Here is a 23,219-nt window from a genome sequence, read left to right as displayed (position 1 = left end):
AGTAACACACCTGCACCTCCAGCACATCTGAATGTGTGTAGAGAAGACTCTCGATCTCCGGCGGGTAGATGTTCTCTCCTCCTCGAATAATCAGATCCTTGATGCGGCCCCGGATGGTGATCCGCCCATCTTTGCTCATCGTGGCCTCGTCCCTAAGTCGCAAAGGTGGAAAAAAATAGGTTGAATGAGAGGAAACGTACGTACCTAAGCCGACTAATATTACCGTGAATTTTAAGGTTACATTTAACCAAGCATCTGGTGTTCAGCGTCCTGTGTTCTGGATGTTGGATGAACGACAAAACCGCAGGCTTTAGTCACACGTAGAACAAAAATATCTTATTAGCTCCTACCACCAGCTGATAGCGTTCCCAGACAAGGATATTGCCGGCAAGTGGCAGTAGGTTCCGTTCCACGTAGAAGCATCTTAATGTGTTTGTGTTTTAAGAGCATCAAATGCGCCCATATGCTCGAAGCCCATGCGGCCAATGTGCTCTGTTAATTGATCGGTCGTTAGATACCTCACATCGGTTGTTAGTAAATCCCACCACCCCAAGGGAATAATGGAAACAGCGCGCAAACGACAAGGACGGGAGGAAAAGGAGTACACAGGACGAGCGTTCAGCGCTCGTCCTGTGTACTCCTTTTCCTCCCGTCCTTGTCGTTTGCGCGCTGTTTCCACGATTTCTAAGCATGAACCAACTCGCCCACATCGCTACTCTGATTCACCCCAAGGGGCCCAACACGCCCAGGGTTGTTCGGTGTGTAATTGGCCAGCTTCTTACAGACGTTTTCTGTTCGCCTGGCCGATTCTCGGGCCTTTGGAAGAGATAGATCGTCGCACCATATAATGCCTGTCCAATCGCCGGTTGCCAGCTCTCACCACAAGGGTGCGTCGTTTCACTATGCAAGGCAGAAAATGCAAACGACGTGAACGACTTGATTAAGTTTCTCTTGTGCGTTAATGCATAAATGAGTGGAGTTGAAGTGTTGAGGTACAGAGAAAGGGGGATGCCGGGAGAGATGTGGGCCTCCTCTAGGGGGCGATTGGCTACACGGTTTTCGGAGATGGGAGAACCGATGACGGTTAAAGGGGCAGATGGTACATGTAAAAATTAATTGGGTTTGCTAAAAAACGAAGTAGGGAGTGAGGAATGAACAATGTTGTGCTCGTCACTAGGTAATTGTTCACACGCGTTCTGAGTCCAGCTACTACTAAAAAGATCATCAGGTCCTTGCAGGCTTGAGCGACTTGCGCATGAGGACCCTCAGGGAAGGGCTCGGGAGACCATGGTCATCGCCACCGCCGCCGGGTGACCCTCGACTCTGCCCGCCGCTTCCGCGCGCGGACCCTCTCTCCACCACATCGCGACCAGACACGGCACGGCTCACACCTACCTGTATTGCTATGCTAGATTAAACCTACGCAGTTCAATCAATCTTATATTGACCACGACAGGGTGGCAGCGGTCCTAGTGTAGCAATTTAATAGCTACAGTTCTCCATTCATTCAAATTGATGCCATGGTCCAGTCTGAGCAGCAACCAAAGGCAACGGATCCAACGCCAGCCTTCAACCCATTTGTCGTCGCTCTCGCAGAGAATCTCGACTTCCGCCGTCCAGACGGCTGGCAGCCCTGGATTGCGCGATGGGATCGCTACCGAGTCATCTTGGGACTCAGCAAGCAAGACGGCGCTGCTCAGGTAAATACTCTCCTGTACGCCATGGGACGCGAAGCGGAGGACGTTCTAGCCTCTCTAAAGCTGAGTGACGAACAAAAGCTCGACTACGACTGCCTGAAGAATGCTTTTGAAAATTATTTTATTCCACGGCGAAACATCATATACGAACGTGCTACGTTCAACCGCCGAAAGCAAGAAAGTAACGAGACAGTCGAAAGTTTCGTTACCGACCTCTTCAAGACGCCAATATGGCGCCTTTAAAGACGAGCTTATCCGGAACGGAGTCGTGGTAGGCCTCCTCGATACGGCTCTCAGCGGGAAACTGCAACTCGACTCCGCGCTTACCCTCGAGACCGCGGTGGCTGCCGCGCGAAACTCAGAGGCAGTCAAGCAACAGTACAAAGAAATGCGAGGTACGCAAGGTCAACACGGCGCCGCCGTCGACGAACTGAGCTCCGCACGCGAAAAGAAAAACTGGAGCATGAAAACAGCGCCGACGGCTCGTCTGAAAAAAGGCAACGAAGGTGTCCGTCAGCCATGCAGATGGTGTGGCAGTGCTTCGGTTCGCACCAAGACGACCTGTCCGACATCCGGTCAATTATCCAGGTCGTGAGGAAAACAAGGGCACTACGCTTCCGTTTGCCTGTCTTCGAAACATCAAGAGAGACCAGGTACTTCCACAGCAGCTCGCCTAGTTCGCCGCACAGCGGCGAACTAGGCGAGCTGCTGTGGAAGTACCTGGTCTCTCTTGTACTCCGGCGAACTTAAAGCTGTACTCCGGCGAACTTAAAGACACTTCAGCTCATGACGCTTGGAGAATCACCCCGTCAGTGAACGGCATCTCGATCATATTCAAGGTCGATACGGGCGCCGCCGTCACTGCCATCGCGCCGCGCGACTACAATCGCGAAGTGATGGGCCTTCTGCGAAAGCCAGAAAGGGAACTTCTCGGTCCTGGTCATCAGAAGCTTTCGACCGCTGGACACTTCCAAGCATCTATAGAATGGGGTGGTCAACAGGTTCAAGAGGATGTTTTCGTAGTTGAAGGTCTACAAGAAGCTCTCTTCGGAAGGCCCGCCATCCGGTCTCTCGGAGTTCTCCCACAGCTCCTCAACGTCAGTGGTGAGACAAGCCGCACAGAGGACGTCTCCGAAGTACTTGCCAAGTACCCTCAGCTGACTTCAGGGCTTGGACAGATGAACGCCGAGTACAAGGTGGCTCTTCGACGAGACCCGAAGCCCTTTGCTTTTACGTTCCCAAAAAGGGTGCCACTGGCGATGCTACCACCTGTGAAGAATGAGCTTTCCAATGTGCTAAAGCTCCAGGTTATAGAGCGCGTCACCGAGGCCACAAAGTGGTGCGCTCTGATGGTAGTCGCAGAAAAAGCAGATGGCGAACTGCGCATTTGCGTAGACTACACCGAGCTCAACAAATACCTCGTCCGAGAACGGGTAATCATGCCCACCGTAGACGAATGTCTGGCGAAGCTCTCCGGTGGCACAGTCTTCAGCAAACTCGACGCTCGAGCTGGATATTGGCAAGCACCCCTGTCAAAGGATCGCAGAAATAGACGACATTTCTGACGCCTTTCGGACGCTTCAAGTTTTGCGCCTTCCCTTCGGAATCTAGACCGCACTAGAGTTTTTTCAGCGCGAAATGCTAAGAGTCCTTGAGAGAGCGGAAGGCAAAGCTTGCTCGCAAGACGATATAATCGTCTGGGAAAAAACACGGGCTGAGCACGACGCGAACCTAGTTAAAGTCTTCGAACGACTCAGCAAAGCCGGCATAACACTCAACATCTACAAGTGCGCCTTCCTACAGCAGGCGGTCAAGTTCCCAGGCCACGTCATTTCCGGCAAAGGGGTGAAGCCTAATCCTGAAAAAGTCGATGCGATCACACAGATCACTCCACCATCAGATGTGAAAGAACTGAGATCGTTCTTGGGGATGGCAAACCACCTTGCCAAGTTTTTGCAACACCTGGCACACACAACGAAGCCAATGCGGGATCTCCTCTGCGCCGACGCTGCGTGGCTCTCGGCACCCGACCAGCAGCGAAGCTTTGAAGCAGGGAAAAAAGTTCTAGCCAAAGGGGCAGTTCTGACGCACTACAAGCCGAAGAAGTCTTTCATAGTCTCACCGGACGCATCATCTTACGGAATTGGTGCGGTCATGCTACAAGAGACCTACGGCAAGCGGCTGCCCATTGCCTATGCATCGCGCTCTCTCACTGAGACGGAGCGACGCTACGCTCAAATCGAGAAAGAAGCGCTCACAATCACATAGGCATGTGATCACTTCCCCATGTACAACTTAGGACTGCAGTTTCACATTGAGACTGACCACAAACCGCTGGTTCTCCTGATGACAACAAAGCGACTCGGCGAGCTGAACCCACGAATGCAGCTATTCCGAATGCGCCTGTTCCAGGCGCATTCGGCCTGTTCCTCTAGTACAAGGGAACACAGCCCCATAGAGTACGAGCTCCTCACGCTGTAACAGCTTCAGCCTCCCAAGAAATGGTCGATCGCATCAAAAACGAGCTACAAACAGACCCGGTAACGAAGAAGGCAACCAAGGACACCCTCCGGACATGGCCGAATAAAATGACGCTTCCTCAAGGAGTCCGCCAATTCTACGAAGTCGCCGGCAAACTAGCCGTACTCGACGGACTGTTGTTCAAGGGCAATCAGCTCGTCATACCGGAAGCCCTACACTTCGAAATCCTGGAGACTCTTCACACAGGTCACCAGGGTGTGTCCAAATGCCGCTCGAGAGCACGAGAATAAGTCTGGTGGCCAGGCATTGGGCTCCACATCGACAGCTTCGTTCGGAAGTGCCCTGTTTGTTTAGAACACCGGAAACCAGGTCAACCTCCGTTTTTGGCGAATCCACTGCCAAATTACCCATGGGAAGTCGTCGGCATGGACCTTTTCGTCCACGAAGGCAGTAACAACTTGAATACTGTCGATTACTATTCAAGGTTCTTCGAGCTGGAACCCCTGAGGCGGACGACGACCAGGGACATCATCGCCGTCCTCGACCCAATGTTTGCACTATATGGAGCGCCGAAAATTCCCCGAACAAACAACGGACAGCAATTCGCCTCACGCGAATTTGCAGTGTTTCTGAAGAAATGGGGAGTGACCCAATCAACGTCAAGCCCGTACTACCTAAGAGCAACGGGGAGGCCGAGAGGACAGTCCAAACAGCTAAGCAACTCCTTGGGAAATCGACAGACATTCACAAGGCACCGCTGGCCCAGCGTTCGACCCCGGGAATCGAAGGTTACGCGCCAGCGGAGCTATTCATGGGACAAAGACTGCGCACAAACTTGCCAGTAAAACCAGTATATCTCCAACCTCATTGGGACACCACTGACTTTCGCTCCAGAAATGCCTTATACAGGGAGAAGATGCGGCAACACTATGACGAGCGCTGCAGAACAAGTGAGCTGGACACCATTCCACCTGAAACTGCGGTCAGAATTCTGACTGGAGCAGCCTCTTACGGCCACATTCTAGGGCCAGGTCCTCAGCCCCGTTCCTACGTGGTGCAGACGACGACCCGCACTACACGGCGAACAAGAGGACACCTGCAACCGACCGTGGCACCTACCGTCGCAAGGAGTGGGCGTATGAGTCGTCCAGCTGACCGCTTTGGGAAAGTGTGAGTGTTGTTCTTCCAAAGTGGGGGGAGGTGTCGGGAGAACATCATCATCGCCACCGCCGACATCATCATCGCCGTCGCCGCCGGGTGACCCTGGATTCTGCCCGCCGCTTCCGCGTGCGGACCCTCTCTCCACCAGATCGCGACCAGAAACGACACGACTCACACCTACCTGTATTGCTATTCTAGAATAAACCTTCGCAGTTCAATCAATCTTACATCGGCCACGACAAGGTGCTCCATCTGAAGCTCGCTGACCCACCAATCAAACGAGTTAAGAGATACAGGTATCAAGGACTGCTGGTGGACGATCAAGTGTCGTTGAAACCGGAAGTCAGGAAAATTATTATCAAGTGCTGGAGCCTTCTCGGTGTTCCTCTGTGCTTGCGGGAACATACCCGCGGAACGCCACAGCGCGCACTCCTCCAGCTCTACCGAGGCATCATTCCTTCGCGAATGCTCAACACTCCGTGACATCTTAACATTAAACCAGCACAACAACGGGAAATGGAAACACTGCACCGTAGGACACTTAGAATATGTGTCGAACTTCCACGCTACGCCAACAACGTCGCATCGTTAGTCGCAGCAGAAGATTGACCAGTCCTTCGTTGTGGCGATGAGCGAGTCAGTCGCCGTCTTGCACGTGTTCACAGTGTTTCTTCTGGCAACACTTTACTTTCAAACGTCAGTTGTCGCTCAAACTCAAAGTTTGGTCACCTGGCCAGTCTGCTCAAAGATTTTATCGGGCCGCCCGGAAACATTCTTCCTCCCGCTTAGCCACGTTTACGCCGACCACTAGCTGAACATAAGCGAAACACTTCTTTCTATGCGAAGTAAGGCTACCGCTTCTGAGGCAGTTGCTTGCCTTCTTGCGCAAAAACGCCTGTATAGCGATTACGAAGGCTGGACTGAGGTACATATTCCGGGGGTTGCCGACGGACGACCTCCGTGTCAGATACCTAGAAATCTACCAAGATAGGAAGCATCCTTGATGCACCGCCTACGAGCTTACTGTGCGAGCACTCGACATGTCAGTGGCCCGTAGTGCGAAAACCGCGGGGTTCAAGAGGCTCTTACACACGTGGTCTTTGTGTGTCCTGAGTATGACGAGGAATGAAAAGTTATTTTCAATTGATACTCCATCCACTGCCTTCCCTGTTTTTGCACTCTTGGTACTGTCTTTGGCATTTGTCGTGGAAGCTGTGGGCAAGAAGCTGCCGGGGCTGTCGTTTCACGAGACCACAAGCAACAACCGGTACCTTGCAAAAGTTGACTGCAGCTCATTTCGAAGAAAGATTGCTTCCCAAATTTTACCTCGTGCTGCTCAACAGCATGTGGTAGGCACCGTTCGTGCACCCTGCTGAGGCTTCACCCAAAGCTTATCTTCGATCAGGCATCCCTGGCGTCAAATCTGAATCAGGTAATGTACCCTTCAGGGTACCCTTTTGTTGGTGCTTGACTAGCTCACAGTGCTTACCTGCTTTCATCTTTCTCACGCACCTCGTGGCAGTGACGGGCGCCTGACAATAGGCACAGTGCGCCATTACAAAACTTGAGCCACGGCAAAGCTAACACCTTCCACACTGCTTAGGTGCTTTGTAGCGGTTGTAACACCAAAAGACCCTGCCGCTGAAATTCCTCTTCACCTTCTGCTCTTCGCCTGGTCCTTGGCCTTAGAAATAAAAACTTCCACTGTTCGCTGTTTCCACACTGTGAAAATCTAAAAGTTCGTCTCTTTGATTTGTAATTTGTGTATGGTGATACCTACCGTCCAAAACATCTATTACCTTTTGGACACTTCCTATGTTGTTGCTCACTCGGTATAAAATCTAGGTTCCGAAAGTATTGGAATCATGCATGTTGCGGTAGTATCCAGCGCGCAGCGGGAAAGAATCGTCTTCATTGTTACCCCCCCCCCCCCCCCCGCCACACTCCCGGTCACACGAGCACTTCTCCAAAAAGAGAAATGGAACGCGTTTTAAATCGAAAGTCAGGTTGCGGGTGCAGCCTTGTGCTACCTTACGTACAGATGGACCTATTTGACTCGGATAGATTTAAAGTAGTTCAAGTTTCGTTTAATGTTCTAGACAAAAGTTTGCCCCCCCCCCCCCCCCCCCCCCCCGCGGCTCCTGGAAGTTTCGTGGTTTTGTGTGCAGCTCTTTGGCTGAGTCAGCTTGGCCACCCCTGTTCTAAACAATAAAAATGTTTTTCAATGCCCCCAAGCACCGACGCCGCAAGTGATGCCGTACATCTTTGTACCGCCATCACACGCAACGTCAGTGCTTGGAGGCATTGAAAAATACTTTTACTGTCTAGGAACACGCAAGAGCAACATAATTGTAAGAGATCTGGGGAAATAAGCGTGAGTGATAAGTTTATTGCATTGACAGTACCAAAGACGCTCATACTGGCCTAGGAACGCTTTCAGTACGATAATGCTCCACAGCGATCTTGATGCGACTGGTCTTATTGGCACTTTCGAAGTTTCGAAGCTTTCAAAAGCGTCCAAAATGGCGATCATCATGCAACCGACAGCGATGAGCCAACTACCTTGAGAGGTTTTGTCTGTATGTTGGTATTTGTTTGTGTCCGGCTAGCAGGTGGGAAGGCTTTATCGCTACTTCCCCAGATCCAGTGACTTTAGTGACCCCCAACGGTCGACCGGAATGACCAGTCATGTTCACGGGCTCTTTCATTAACACATCGTTCGGTTTGGCCGATGTACACTGTTCCGCAGCTGAGTGGGATCTTTTATACCACACCAACCGAAAAATCAACATACTTGTTCCTGTGCTTTACGGCACATTGGCTCTTTCCCCCAGCTTTTTCCGCAATTCTAAGGCAGAGTTGCGCCAACTTTCGAGGTGCCGAAAACACAATGGAGCGTCAAACCGCCCGGCTTCTTTTTTCAAATTATGCAAGGCTTTGTGTATGTAAGGGGGCACGTGGGGTCTCGTTGTGGGTCTCTCTTTTTTCTTACCCAACCCTCCCTTGATCTTTTTTAGCAACGTCTGCGCCACTGCCACAATAACTGACGTTGGGAAGCCAGCATCTGTCAGCCGCTGTACCTGCATGCATCATACAACTTACTGACATTGTTCGCATCTTCCCTCTTGTCCTTGTCTGTATTTTCTTGCGCGCTACTCATTTCCGTTTACCACGAACCAACTCGCCTACATCACGACTCTAATATATTCTTTCCTTCTACCACCAGCTTTCCCAGCGAAAGATCTTGCGGTCAGGCGGCAAGAGGTCCCACTCCACATTCGGCACGTCTACAAGCAGTAAAACTGTGTTCGGTAGCTCACAACGAGAAATCGAGGACACTCTAGTCGGTGACTGATTAAACCTTCAGGGGAAATTCCTCCCATCTATTTTTTTTTTATTTTAGCAATACGAACTACGGAATGAAGGCAACCTCTTCTCCAGCGTTCGCTCAGCTAACTTGGAAAGAGATGGGAGGAGCCGCCTTTGAACTCTTAATCTGTCACAGATCATAGCAGAATGTAGCTCAGTAAGTGCTATTACTGCCCTCACCCGGTGTGATACCAGTTGTCGCGCACGACCTCTCTTGTCTTGTCGTCCTGCTTGAGGTAGCCCTTGAAGACACCGTAGCCTCGAGCGCAAAGTTCCCCGCTCTGGTTGAAGGGGACGATTCTGCCTTGCGAATCGACAATCTTCACCTGAGAACACAGCGCCAGAAAATGGAGCCTTTACAAACATGAAGAGAATACATCTCATTTTTTAATACGTTAGCATTAGTGCCCCTTGGTCTTGCTGGGAGCACACTTATTCAAAGTTCGCAACGTCGTCATGTGATGGCGCCACAGCTCCACTGATTGTGGAAACCGGTTAGGAGACACCCCTTACAAGCGCCGGCGGCGGGGTGCACATTTAGAGAGGCTAGGCGATAGGTCGCATTGAAACCGAGGCCGCACTGGATTGACTGATTATATAGCCTGGGGTAGTATCGCAATACTTGTAGAGCAATACTCTAGCTCTTTGTTAATATTATTTTTGTAACTTTCTGTCTGTAACTCGCTACATTTTATTTGAAGAAACGGTAACGATAACTTAAATAATTTATTTTTTTTAAAGTAACTAAAACGTTTCTGCAAAAGATGCAGATACATTTCGCAAAAAAAAAACAACATGATCCTATTTTACCAACACTAGAGCGGGTTCCACCATGTGGGGATGTTGGGCCTCACATTGGACGCGTCAAAATAAAACAGGAACTCGAAACCTTTTTCGCCGGAGCAAAGTGTCGTTGCAGAGGGCAGACGTTTTCCTATTACTGTTTCTCCTTTCTCATTGTGCGGAAAAGCGCATTTGGCATTTTCTTCATTTCAACATTTTAGTACGTGACTCATGGCCCCGTCTTCACCCTGCCCGGCCTCATCGAACAGCCCAGCCTCTTCAGCCAAGCGACAGAGCCGCCTCGCGGAAACATGCGACGCGTAGAAACCTCACGGTGAACTCTTTAACGTCGAACGAGAGCCTCTGTCGTCGGTCCCCCAGCTGTCGCAGCGATAGCTTTCTTAGTGAAAAGCGAGTCGCCGCCAGTAGACACTGTCTGACCGGGACGACAGACGATGTTTCTACTGGTCGACTTTCCCTTTCACAGTGGTCGTGAGACCGTAATCTACGGTTGAGTCTTTCGTTGTGCGTTACATATAATATATTAAAAATAAAAGCTGAACGCATTCTGAGACCACTTAATGCCGTTTTTGTTCACTACTATCTTTACCTTGTTTGATACTAACGGTATTTTGGCACAAGCGGTCGGAGGGAGAACGTCGCAAGAAAGACGAAAAATAGTTGGATGGTAATCAACCGTCATCGCTCAAACGAGACGCTGTCATGAGTGACGAACGGAGAGTGTTAGCGTGGCCCGTCCATGAACTGCATTTGATCTTGTCGAATATAGTGGTGATCACATCACTGCTCGCTGCAAACACTGCAAAAATGTATACGCAGCCGGGAGGTACTCTTCCTCCAACCTTCACATGAACCTCGGGGTGAGTTTCGACTCATTTCTGGGCACTACCGCTAAGCATGGAAAGAACACTTAGAAAGATATATATATCGTAGTCATTGTGTATTGACAGGAATGTTTCATAGATGAATTAAAAAAATAGTATCTTGAAAGCAAGTTATTTAGTCGAAGTAATTGTAACTGCAACACGTTACTTTTATTTTTAAGTAACTGTAACTCTAACTAAAATCATAGGGACTTTTAGGAAACCGTCACCGTTTTTCTCGTACTCTAGTACCGGTGCCTTGGAGGCATGCTTTTAAGCGAGCGTCTGGGCGATACCATGACCGCGGGGCGCGCGCTTAAAATCACGCTTTAAAGACTCCGGTGGTGCGGCACGAGGAACGCGGTAACGGTTTGTTAAAAAGTCCCCAATGTCCACCATGAAGACCACGTCCACTGACCTCTGTGTGATCGAGTGGCTTTCCCACTGTTTCGATCCACTGCTCCGTCGATTCAGCACTGTCTGTACAGGTTATAGCCGGGCCCATCTCCGTGGTACCATAGAGAGTCTGAAATGTTGTCCTCAGCCGTGTTTAGCGTCGTAGCGACTTGAAGAAAAAACGTTTACTGGCGGTGTCCTGAGTAGATATACGCGCAAACTTACCTGGAACTGTTGCATGTTCAACGTTGTCATTGCGTTAGTCACCACTTCTAGGGGACATGAATCTCCACCCATGATACCTGTTGGTGTAAACATTTACCCATTGCCATTACTATATGTGACATGATTGCGTTATGCCGGTGTTCATTTTTACTCGCTCTTGTCAATGTTAACGAATGTGAGGGTGCGAAGCGTATGCTGCAGGAGGAGCGCGCTCAGCAGGAAGTTCACTACAATAGCCAATGGTGAGACATCATTGCAAACCATGAATACGGATTTACATATTTTTGTATTGTGACATGGGGATTCAATAGTGCTGCGTGGTCAAAACTGCTCCAGTCGCGGTAACTGTAAATCCTTTTTTTCTTTAGACCTTTTGCATGCGCTTAGCATGTAGGTGGTTGAGTTTTTTTTGGATGATTTGTCATTAAAGGCCAATCTCTTCCAGCAGATCTCGCCCGATTTGCGTAAGTTCGTCAAAAGGGTTATTCAAGTTTGATGAACCAGGGGATCATAGAAAATGCTGGCAGCTGTAGGGCGACGTTCTCGGCGGCCAAGAGGGTCTACCCTGAGCGCTTTAGGTTCGGTTACAAACACAAACCAGTTTACTTACACGTCATCGACAATAAAACCACAAAGAGGGTGAGGACTCATTAATTGTCGCTCCCGGCTCAAAAGTCGCAAAGGACGCATCGGCGTCAGGCGTCCTTCCGTGCACGGCGAAGACGGCGGATGACTCGATGCTGATCACGGAGACGGCACCTACGTGGTGTCGCGCACTACGGCAGAAGATATTGAACGGGCTCGCGTATGAGCTTGCTCAGACGCTGACGGCACGCGCTCACAGGCAGAGTATAAATAATAGCCCCTAACAAAAATTATCTCGCAACACCGTCAATGATAAGAGCTTTTACTGAGAGACGGTCTTTTACGCGCCTTAGAACGAGAAAATAAAGGAAAATGAGCGCTGTAGGCTAAGTAGTTTGATGTCATAACCCTAAGCCAGTGCCAACGTTATTAGATCCAACTCCGTTGGGGCACCAGCGTTACTAATTGTGTTCGAGAACCAAATCCCTACAGCCACTCCCAAAAAACCCTATCCTTCATTTGCCAACCCAGACCCTAGTTAATTCCCTAATCGTAAAAACAAAATCTTGGATTATGAAAAAAAAAAAAAAATACTACATTGGCGACGCACCCTTATCTCTTCCTGATTTTTTTCGTTCATGTGTAATAGTTCAGCCACACCTTCAACTTTGCAAGAACGTTCTAGGTATGTTCGAGAATTGGAAATCAGTTTTGACTTTTCGCTATGGCAATGCACGTCGAGGTAACTTGAAATAAAGTTCACGTATGAATTTCAATCCACCGCCCGTTAAATATCGATGAATAGCTGTGCCTTTCATTTTTTTTTAAACATGGATTTGAATATGAGCTATTTCTATAAGCGACGATATTAATTCTAGCAAAGCCAAGGCTGTGCAATTTATTTCCAAAAAGTGCAATATGAAAAAGAAAAAAAAAAAAGTCTTCTTGCTTTAAATTTTCGTGAGTATTAGGGCCTCAGTATCCATCCTTTTGGTAGTGTGTCGTATGGTCATACTCTCATGCAGACACACCTTTATATAAAATGTTAATCGTGGATCGCAGGCGTGGTATTCAATGCATTATATATATTCTGAAAATCAGTCTATTTTATTGTTTTTTTTTAACACTCTTTTTTTACGCACAGTCGAATTCTGCATTTACCTTCGTATAATTAATATATGACTGCATACTATGCTTGAGTATTTTTATTATTTTGTTGCCCAATTGTTCTGCGTTTGGATTAGTTCCGCTCCTGAACCAATCTCCAACAAGTTCCCAGTACCTATAAATATCTTTCTAATAAAAACTTGTTAAGCGCTCGCAAGTTCTAGCTTTCGTACGTACATAAATAAACAACACAAAAAAAATTACTACGTAACTAAAAAAATAATATTGCAGGTACGGGTATTATTTATAAGCTACAAAACTTTGGCTGCACACTTGCAGTACTAGCTCAGCGCGCACTCGTCATGAAGAAAGCAAACCGGCGTCCTTTTGTTTGTAGGGCTAGCACGAGAAAGGTACAAAAAGTAATACACAAACGGCAGCGCGGTTGACTCCAATATTTCCGTTCGGGAGTTGTGCCGGGCTTCCATCTGACAAGCGACGCCACGATGGCCTCTTCTTTTCAATAACTGACACCGCTTCTCAAGCAATACGTTTGCGTAGAAGACAATTCAGTTTCATTATGGTGCCTGGAACGCATCTCGCGACCTCTGTGTTTACCCCGTCCAAAGGAGTGGTCCTTCGATTTCCGCCCGATGACGTCATTGACGTGTCACGCTGGCGCCGGCCGCGATACTGGCGGCGTCACAGCAACGGTGGGGAATATGACAGACGCCCGTTCTGCGGCAGGTCACTTTTCCAGCGTGACAGCTAAACGAAAGCTTCGGCAGCCAGGAGTATTGGACGTCGCGACGACAGCGATACTGGCGTTCGCTCGGGTTTTTCGCCGGTATTTCTACGGCCCACCGCCAGGATCGCGACGTCTGACAACGTGACACTCCGGCTTTTGTGTCGTCGTTTGTTGTCACTTTTAGGAACCATTTTCGATGCATGGGGCGGAATAGGACGCTAAACATCCAGTCGTAGACGCGCTCCAATTGCACCGTAGTTTCAATTCTCTAGCTTTAGGTGTAGTAACACGACTTCGTTAGGGTTTTGACAGCAGCGTGATAACAAAGTTAACGATACCATCTAGAAAATCAGGAATATGCCTGCCCATCTGGATCGAAAAGCGCGCGCAGCAACTGCGATGTGTAACAAAAGAAGAAAAACAAATTAGTAACTGTAAATGGTTTTACATTTTCCAGTAAAAATGACGGGGCATCCCTACGTCTTATACCGAACCAAAAGATTGCGAGAAGTCCGTATGTTTAGATACATGTCCCTTCAGTTCGTAACCCTATGTAGTTATACCATATGTGGCACTCTCGTGGAAAAAGGTACTCCCCTCCCACCTCTCCCCCTCGAGCCCGTCACCCGTTTTTCGAAGAAGCGTCACCTTTAGAGGCTGAATTTTAAGATCTGTATTCTTAGGAGACGCCTGGAAGATGCTACGGTGAAGGGCCATATAGGCGCTGTGATAAAACCTGCGCAACTGTAGTTACCATAGCGGCCGTTCCCGCGAAAAACGGTGCAACGACGGAAGACGGAAGTTGAGGAGGGGGGGGGGGGGGGGGGGTAGTGTACTGAACGAAGAAGCGGCGCCTTGAGCAGTCGTTATTGAGTTGATTTAATAACGTTGGCCAGTACTTACCTTTCTCTAATACTCCGTGACCCACCAAACTATTTAAATGCGGTAAATAAATTATAACTATCAGGAAGATGTATAACAAAACTGTATATACTACCAAATTTATAGGTCGGAATTCAAAAATGCTGCATAAACCACGAAATTGAGAAGAAAACAAAATGAATGGGAGTTGCCCTTTATGATGCGCGCCCGCTGCACGATCAAACGATAGCGGTACTTGGTGAAGTCGGAATATAGAGCTCTTCATTACTTATAAATTTAGAAATGGAACTGTCGTACCTTTCCGAACAGACGAAACGTCGTACTTCCCCTCTTGTTGCTCCTTAATCATGTCTATGTACATTGTGGGCGTTCCATAGATAAACGTGCACCTGCAACAAAGATTACATATTCAAGAAAATGGGGAAGGGTTGCAGTCACACATCAGATAAAAAGGGCATACTGTCTTCAAGAAACACCACGAGTCTGGACTCCATAGACCTTTTTCGCACAACCTTATACCAGCGCGCAACTGATGCACCCTCGACCTGGCGTTTTTTTGTACTGCCCGCTGACACAAGGTATGCAACCGCCAAGGGTATGGGAGAAAAGCCTTAGAGACAGACGTCGTGCGTGAGGTTGTTCCGAGCGTTTATTTTTATCGTGTTACAATTTCTGGAAATCTACGTTTTTTAGCTATCACTGCGGCGTCGTCGGGTGCATAAATAATTTTAATAATCATAAGGACAATCGCAGGATGTGTGCGATGAGCACAAGATGCTGTAGCGCGAGTGTGGCTACGATGTTACTGAGCTTCACATGTTTTCGCGAGGATTCTTATTTATAAAGCCACTCGATTGCGAGCGTAAATAGCAAGGGGCTTGGTCTCAGACTCATCGTTGCGTATGTGTTTACGACAACGTCGCCTAAGCCAAGCGGATCGATTCCAACCCGGTGCCGGAGCACAGATTATGGTTATCACTGAAACATTTGCTTTTGCTCCACTGGCTGTGAAGGGTAGAAAAACGTCTACGTGCCACCCCTAAAGATGTAGCGATCAAATGCCAAAAGTTTATCCGCATAGACGACATTAAACTGCTCATATATTCTTTTGTTATGGAAACTAAACCAAAGCACTCAGCCCTCTTTGTCCTCGTTCTTTCGAGGAGTCCAGGTGATGGCCTGTCACTACTCAGCTATATTCAACCTGTCGATTTCCAACCATACCCACTATAGCCAAGTCTAGCCAAGTTTCTCAACAGCCACACCGTTGGCTACCCACACACTTAAAAAAAGAGAAAGGGGTGCGTAATAGGGGACCAAATGCCCTCGTTTCTCCCCACGAACCTAGCGCCCTCTTCCAGAAGTGGTAACTCGAGCTGTTCGGACCTCGGAGGTTTTGTTTCTTCCACTACAGTTTCGTTCTTATTAAATACTTAGTTAACCATTCAACTATAGCTGACAAAAGCTTTTGATGAAGGATCACTCGAGTCGCTAATTTTTAAAGAAGCCTTGGTTAAACAAGATTTAGGTCCTATGATTTAGAAATGGTGACCACCCGCACATATTTAGTGAATGTGTGAGTAAGAAACAATTTTGAGCGACGCGGAGGCACTGCTAATGATGATATCTACTCTCCGCTGACCCCTTCAGCGCCTCCGAAATGACCAGTCGTCGAAGAGAAATCGGAGCTGGATGTCCGACCGATTAAACAGCGAGTTATAATAATAATAATAATATTTATTCCACTTTCATGTTTGTTTTCGATATTTTCGGGCCCGTCAAAGCCAAAGTAGGCTTGTGGGACATGGCCCGGAAGAGGTAGTAAGCGATTATATACCTCTAGTTAACAAACACCGATAAACAGTCATAGTTGTCCGGGGTGGGGGAGGGGAGGCGGTGGGTAGTCAGTCACTTTGTACATGGCACGGATAGAGATAGTAAATCAGTAAATCCCAGTAGACCGGTAGAAACATTATAGACATATGTACAGGTACATGTAGAGACACACACAAAGCACACATATAGATATATACATGCCACTGACAGAGATAGTCAATCACAGTGAACCGGTAGAAACAATATAAAAATATATACAGGCAAAATAAAAAGGTTCCGACAAAGTTGTCAAAAAAAGAGAGAAAAAGGTAAGGAAACATTAACGAGTACTTAAGGTAGAGTCTAATCAATTAGGAATTTTTTTAGTTGCTTTTTTGAGGTAAGCGTAAATATGTCATCAGGAAGCGAATTAAATATTTTCGGGACATAAATATCACGAGTAGCTTGTCCGTAGCGAGTATAATAACGAGGTACAACATAGCGAGGACTATCTCTTCATCCATCCATCCATCCATCCATCCAATCATCCATCCAAAAGTGGCGCAAAATTACTGAATTCACAAACAACTTTTGGAAGGAAGGTAAACCAAGATACTCAAAGATACTTCCGCATTCTGTCAAATCACAGTCATACGCCACGCTCTTCAGTAAGTTCCGCAAAATATTATCGATGCGTATTTGCCATCTTATGGAGCAATTGGAAAGAATGGTGATTCCACTGTATCTTAAAACGCCGTAAGCAAGACTGCTGGCAATAGCTCTGCGCACACCGATTGGAGCAAGATGTCTAACGGTGTACAAAAGCCAGGCAGTACTTCTGAGTTTGCTACAAATATAGGACAGGTGGGTGTTCCAAGCAAGGTCGCTGTCAAAATAAACTCCCAGGTATTTAACTGAATTGACATAAGAAACTGCCGTACAGTAACAAGAAGCACAATCGGAGGTATGAATGAAGAGAGGAATGTTTGTCACAGTTTGTTTTAAGGGATTTCTAAAGCATACTAAACTAGTTTTTGAGGCGTTGACTTTGATGCGGTTGTCACGAAACCAGTTCATAGCAGTGAAAACAGCTTGTTGTAGTATTTGTACGGCTGATGTGTAGTTGGTGTGACACGCGACTAAAACTGTATCATCCGCATATTGAAATATATGACAATTTAAGATGTTTTCTGCAAGATCATTCACATAAATATTAAACAATAAGGGGGAGATTATGGATCCTTGTGGAACGCCACACGTCAGAGACACTTGTGTGCTCATGTTTAGACCTCCCAGAGCAACAACCTGGGAACGATTAGAGAGATAATTTGTAAGAAGTGTGTGAAAGTTGCCACGAAATCCCAGCTTGTGTAATTTCTGAAGCAATATACTGTGGTCGACGGAGTCAAAAGCTTTAGAAATATCTAAAACTAGACCGCAACTGTATAGATTATTGTCAAAAGCAGAATGGAGGAGGTCGGAAAATTCTTCATATAATATAATATAATATAATAATATAATAAAATATAATAATAATAATAATGATAATTCTTTATTAAGCCGCTAGATGGCATTGTCGGCGCCGCGATCCTCATGATGGTGGCGCCCTTAAAGAAACGTTTAAAGTCACACGACGTCAGATTTCGGGAACGGTGCATGGTTTACTGACGAAAAGTTCGCGTTGTATTTCGGTTTAACGATCAGACCGGTCATATGCAGGACTAACTTTTATTAGGAACGCAGCGGCGCTAAGTCGAACCTCCGTCTTAAGCACCTGTTATACTACGCCGTCGAACATAGCAAACGCGGCGTAGCGCAGAGCAAACAGATGTTGAGTAGTCGTAGATATTGGGTACCTGCTCGGCGGCCAATGAAAGGCGCACGTTCTGCGCTACGCTGCGTTCGCTGCGCTCAACGTCGGAGTATAACAGAGACTTTAGAGGCACACGACGCGGTGTCAGCGTTTTCACGTCCACATTTTGTACCGTTTATTCTTTCTTGCTGTGTTTTTTGAAGTTTTCACAAATGACGAAGTTTTCTCAAAGCGTCTTCCCAAATCATCTTAGTTTTTTGCTTCTTCTTTGCATTGTTTTACGTCTCCATCATGGGGGGTGGCCAATGGGTTCACGGCGCAGGTATTTTGCAGCCGGCCACCTCCCTTCGACGGCACGCTTCACTCACTCCTTTCAAGGCTATATCAAAGTTAGCTTTAATAAGAAAGGAATTATGGAGAAAAAAAATTGTAACACCAACTGCCAGAGTTTTTTTTTTTTTTTTTAGTGCAGAAAGCGTTTTTACATTGCAGCGAAAACATTTTGGCTCCCGTCTCCACTATAGTCTCAAACGAAGTTGGCAGGGTTTTTAATACTCTACCTGGAGAGTTATTGCTGCGATTTGGAAGTCTTAGTATAGAAGTCGTGTGAAAGACAGACAGACATTCTTTGCATCTGCGTGTGCCGGCAGCTCACACCACAGAGATATCAAGCCGAACTGTAGCGCAAAAAAGCCAACGCGATGTCAAAAAAGATGGAGTGTCACTTTGGTCATAATCAAAGCGCATTACCGTTGCTCTGCGATTGCCTCGAGAGCGGCCTTCGCTTTGAAGCTTGGGGCCGGCATCACAAGGGTGGCCCCAAACAGGGCTGCTGCCAGCGAACCTCCCACACAGCCGTAGCAGTGGACCAGGGGTACGTTGAGGCAGATCGAATCGTCCTGGAGTCGGAGGACATGTTGTATACTAGACGGGTTGAACTTTTGACAGATGCTCGCATTACGAGCATGACACTACGATAATGAGAAATGCATCGTACTTGCTCATGGAGTCCAAGCCAACGGCCGCCCAAGTTGGCGTTGTTCACTATGTTAAAATGAGACAACAGGGCTGCCTTGGGTTTCCCAGTCGTACCCTGCATAGGATATATATTAAGTAAGGTGCCGTTCTTTGGAATGAATTAAATAAAATGAGAACAAAATATACACTCGCTTGAAAAAGTTTTGCTAACTCGTATTTATCTGAAAAACTCAAAATTATAAAGTCACAATGGCAAAAAAAAATAACACGATGAAAAAACACTACAAGTAAGCTTGGACAGAGCACAGACTGTGTGGTCCTGAGGAGAGGCCATCTCCAGTTTCCTTTCAAATCTCGGACTAGCGACAAAAGGGGTTTACCGTTGCACGCGATAAGTTTTTTTTTAGGACAACGGGGGATTTCGGCTCACAGCAAAAGCCACTGTTCCAGTTTTCAGTTTGGAAATCTAGAGAAAGGCGAGGTTCTGTTTTTTATAGTAGTGAAATATGTGATCATGGTGGGGAGAGGGGGATATGGGCTAGCCAAAGGCCCCATGTCACCGCTCCACACCACGCAGCCACAGAAGTGGAGCGGTGCGATACGCGTCTTGCACGTGACGTCAGTCCAACCCTCTTTCTGGTGGCACGAAGCGCTCGTTAACTTAGCGAAAGCTATGCTCTCACGTACCCTTTCCCCTATTATGTCTGACCAAGTGACGTCAGTGCAAGATTTGTACAAGATGGGGGGAAAAGATTTCCAGAGACTACATCAAAGGATTTGTTATCTTTTTTTCTTGTAATATTGAAGATTCATAAATCATCACTTTTTAACAAGTTTTGTTGCGGGACAAATGGTTTTACCAATTGCACGGGCGCAAATGCCCAAACCAGGTGAAGAAATATCATTTACAGGTAGGTTCTTACGAATTTGGGGCAGGGTTTTGTCCGGATAATACTAGTTTTCATAAGGAGTATTGAAAAAAATCTGACACACAGTAAAATTAAACTCCGAATTTCGGAGAACGGGAAATCTATCATAAATATATAATATCAACATTGCTATTGTTTAAATTTTGTTTCTTCAGATTTATATGATTCTTTCTTTCTTTTAGGTGTGTGTAATAGCTGAGTAATTGCATGTTGTATTTTGTGTCATCAAGATTTGTATCCCCCTCATATATTGCCCTAACAAGGCGACTTGAGGTATGTTAAATAAAAATACAAAATAAACAAACTCCGCTTTTTGGACAATAAGGTACTGCAAAAAACAATCTCCGAATTTTCCGAAAACTAAACTCTGAAAGCATGGAATCCTAGATATAACCGGCAAGAATTCTTTCGTCGGCAAACAGGTCGTTTTATCAACTCTACTTCTGCTTCAATGCCCCGCTTATTATCCCCTTTTCATAGTAGTCCCTACTGGGATTACTTTTCTTTTTTTTTTTTCTAAATCGGTGCACTTTTTAACGCTCGGGGGATTTATCCAGAGGAACATTTTTACAATCTGCTATTGAAAAGACCGCTGGACGACCCGAAAACGTCGGAACTAAATATCGCAAATAGTAAGATACCAGTTACCTCTCCTGCTTGCTAAACCAAGCTTTACATTTTTAACTCGGTCACATTAAATGTATTTCGCTCCGGTCTAGCATGTCGGGGAATGGAGGCACCGACACACCTTACCAAAGGAGTTTTGCCTGTATCCAGACGTTGTACTTCGCGCTGCATAAAGTTGTCCTGTGTTTAGTGTGTGGTGTATTTGCGGAGAGCAATATTCTAGAGGCACTTTATTGATCGGCATATCGGCCGTAATGCTGCGTTCACACTTGCGGTTCTGCGGGTTGTTCCGCGCGAAATATCATCGCGGGTTGCAAAATCTGCTTGCCAGCGGCGGAATATTTGGCCGCGTGAGCAATTAATTCGAGACCAACTTTCGTGCGCGAAAAAGAGTTCCGCGCCTCTGCAGACGATTAGAACACATGGAAGGAATGACGTTTGCTAGGTCACATCTGTGCCGGGTTCCCCGAGTTGCCGGAATTGTCGCTATAGTTGCCGGAGTTGTCTCGCGTCTACTCGCTGTTTTAACGCAATAACGTTGAGGAGCTCGTGTCGCGCCCGCCTCGGTGCCGTGCCAGAAAAGCTGGCTTGACGTGAAATTCCTGATTGGTCCACAGGGTAATGACGTCTTAACATTATTTCTTAGGCTCATCTGTCTGGAGGAGTGTACAGTTTCTGTCCATCGCGGAGGAGCGGAAAGTTTACGTTTGTCGCCGAGTCCGCCCAGTAACACTGCGACCCTGCCGTCATCGTCCGTCTGTGGACAATGAGTACCCCGTCGCGGGGCCGCCGCCATGCCGCCGGGAGAGTACACGTGTGCGATGGATGCGGTGCCGTCTACCAGTGCGGGGCGCTCTTCCGAGTCGCCGTGTTCTACGAGTGCGGATGAAGCATCTACGTCTGCTCCTTCTCGGCGACGGGGTCGGCCACGTAAGACTGAAGACGTGAAGGTGGAGACGAAAGCTAGGCGTGCAGAGGATTCAATAACGCTATTACGCTCCACACATAAAGGCAAAGCTTAAAGGGATTGTCCGGTTCAAACCGGAAGTACTTAAGTTTTTGCGCTGGTTACGTCCAGGGAGCCTTCATGTACACAATCGTAATTTTTATATTGATATATGATCTCCCCTTATTAACGAAATCTTTCATGAGCGGATGTACGAAATTGCACCCCGAATTTCGCCATTGTCAATGGCTGACATCCGTGACTGCTGCGTTACGTCATAAAAAAACAAAAGTTTGTCAGATGGTCGGGCTAGCAAGCGTTCGTCGATGAATGTCTTGTATTTTGTTTCAAATTATAGCCTCCTAGGCTGTACCCTACTGAAATACGGTTCTTTTAATGCAGTTCCCAAGCGTGTGCGAAAAAATTCACGCATTTTAGCTGAATATTACTCGAAAACAGCCATAATCTTTGAACAAAATTATGGCGTTTCGAGCAAACACAACTGCGACGGCCACCGATCGAACTAGGAGTGCTTGCGAAGCAAAGGAATCAGATTTTGCCTTTGAAGCGGCATGCGTAGGTACATGAAGCGGCATCTGGGTACACATATCGAACCGGCGGATCCGCTGGATCAGTGCAGAGCTGTATATGTAGAGAGTTTGGCCATTTGTTGGGAAGTATAGGAGACAAATGAGGAGGCGTCATTGGCCGAAAGCGGGCTGGGTGTGTTCCAGGGCGTCTTCAGAAATTTGAATGTGACCAACCAGAAGCTCGAAATAATACCCTGGCGGTGGTCGCCAGAAAAAAACCTGATAACTGCATTGGAGTAACTCTCAATGGCTGAAAATATGGTACACGTGATGTTTCAATCACGTTCGTCCAAAATGATGGTGTAAGTCGACATAATCCGTACGCCAAGCGCCGATGGCCGGGAATCTGCCGTCCGAACGGTCACACTCTGTCCACGCTAAACAGAGTTGCGCGGCGCATTCGTTTCTTACATCTTTCTGCTTGCACCCTATTTTCAACCACAAAGACTTACTACATTTCACTCTTACGCACTTATTAATACCATTAACGAATATAGACCTTTGATCAGAACTGTTTGTCGCCACCACTGCTAGGGGATTCTTTTCAGCTTCTGGTTGGTCAAGAGAGCATGCCAAGCCCTTTTTCCGAGTCTGCCACACGCCCTGGCTCTGCCCGCACCTCCCATTGACCAAACTCTTTACATATACGGCTCTGGATCGGTGATGAGGCTGCGGGTCGTTCCCTCGGAGGCGATGTCCGTGGGTCGAAGGCGAACGGCGAATCATTCGAATGCATGTCATCACTTGGACGAGCTTGGCGAATCGCAGCCACGCTCCATTTTCACACGGGGGTCAAACAGAATCTGGCTGCACGCGCGCTAAATACAACTTTTGGCATCGTTTCCAGATGGCCTAGCTGTTGGTTTCGGTTTCGCTGCATAATCCAACCGATTGATCCGATTCGGGCGAGGAGTGTGTGGACGTAGTTGAATATCGTTGGCACAGCATCACACCTCCGCTTACAAGCTTTCTGTCCGCTTAGAGCTCAGCTCGTAGTTCTCTTCTGTGAGGTGATTGCTGCATAAGCGGGATCTCGGTCTTGACGGGAACTCAGTCCCTACGCACGGCGATGATCCATTTTTCTCGTCTTTGCACATGTCGCGGAAAAGTGTGGAACGTCCCGTTTTGGCTCGCATGTGCTGCCCGGTGGTTGTGGCACCCAACCACGTAACAAAACTCTCACCCATCCACGAAACAAGTCGA

At 47.4% G+C, this 23,219-nt stretch overlaps 1 protein-coding gene across 1 annotated transcript in view; it reads right to left on the bottom strand.

Moving 5' to 3' along the window:
- The window catches only part of LOC120836340 (medium-chain acyl-CoA ligase ACSF2, mitochondrial), a 56,944-nt gene that overhangs the window by 7,245 nt on the left and 26,480 nt on the right, over positions 1-23,219 (bottom strand). Inside the window, exons 6-12 of the mRNA XM_040222086.2 lie at positions 18,944-19,039; positions 18,697-18,845; positions 14,616-14,707; positions 10,997-11,073; positions 10,794-10,901; positions 8,889-9,034; positions 11-152 (exon numbers count right to left, since the gene is read on the bottom strand). Coding sequence (XP_040078020.2) covers positions 11-152; positions 8,889-9,034; positions 10,794-10,901; positions 10,997-11,073; positions 14,616-14,707; positions 18,697-18,845; positions 18,944-19,039 — 810 coding nt within the window. The remainder of the gene's footprint in view (positions 1-10; positions 153-8,888; positions 9,035-10,793; positions 10,902-10,996; positions 11,074-14,615; positions 14,708-18,696; positions 18,846-18,943; positions 19,040-23,219) is intronic.

Source organism: Ixodes scapularis, unplaced genomic scaffold (assembly GCF_016920785.2).
Source record: "Ixodes scapularis isolate PalLabHiFi unplaced genomic scaffold, ASM1692078v2 PGA_scaffold2__306_contigs__length_199485367, whole genome shotgun sequence".
NCBI lineage: Eukaryota > Metazoa > Arthropoda > Arachnida > Ixodida > Ixodidae > Ixodes > Ixodes scapularis.
Note: the sequence above shows the minus strand (reverse complement) of the source record. Positions and strands in the feature narration are given on the sequence as shown.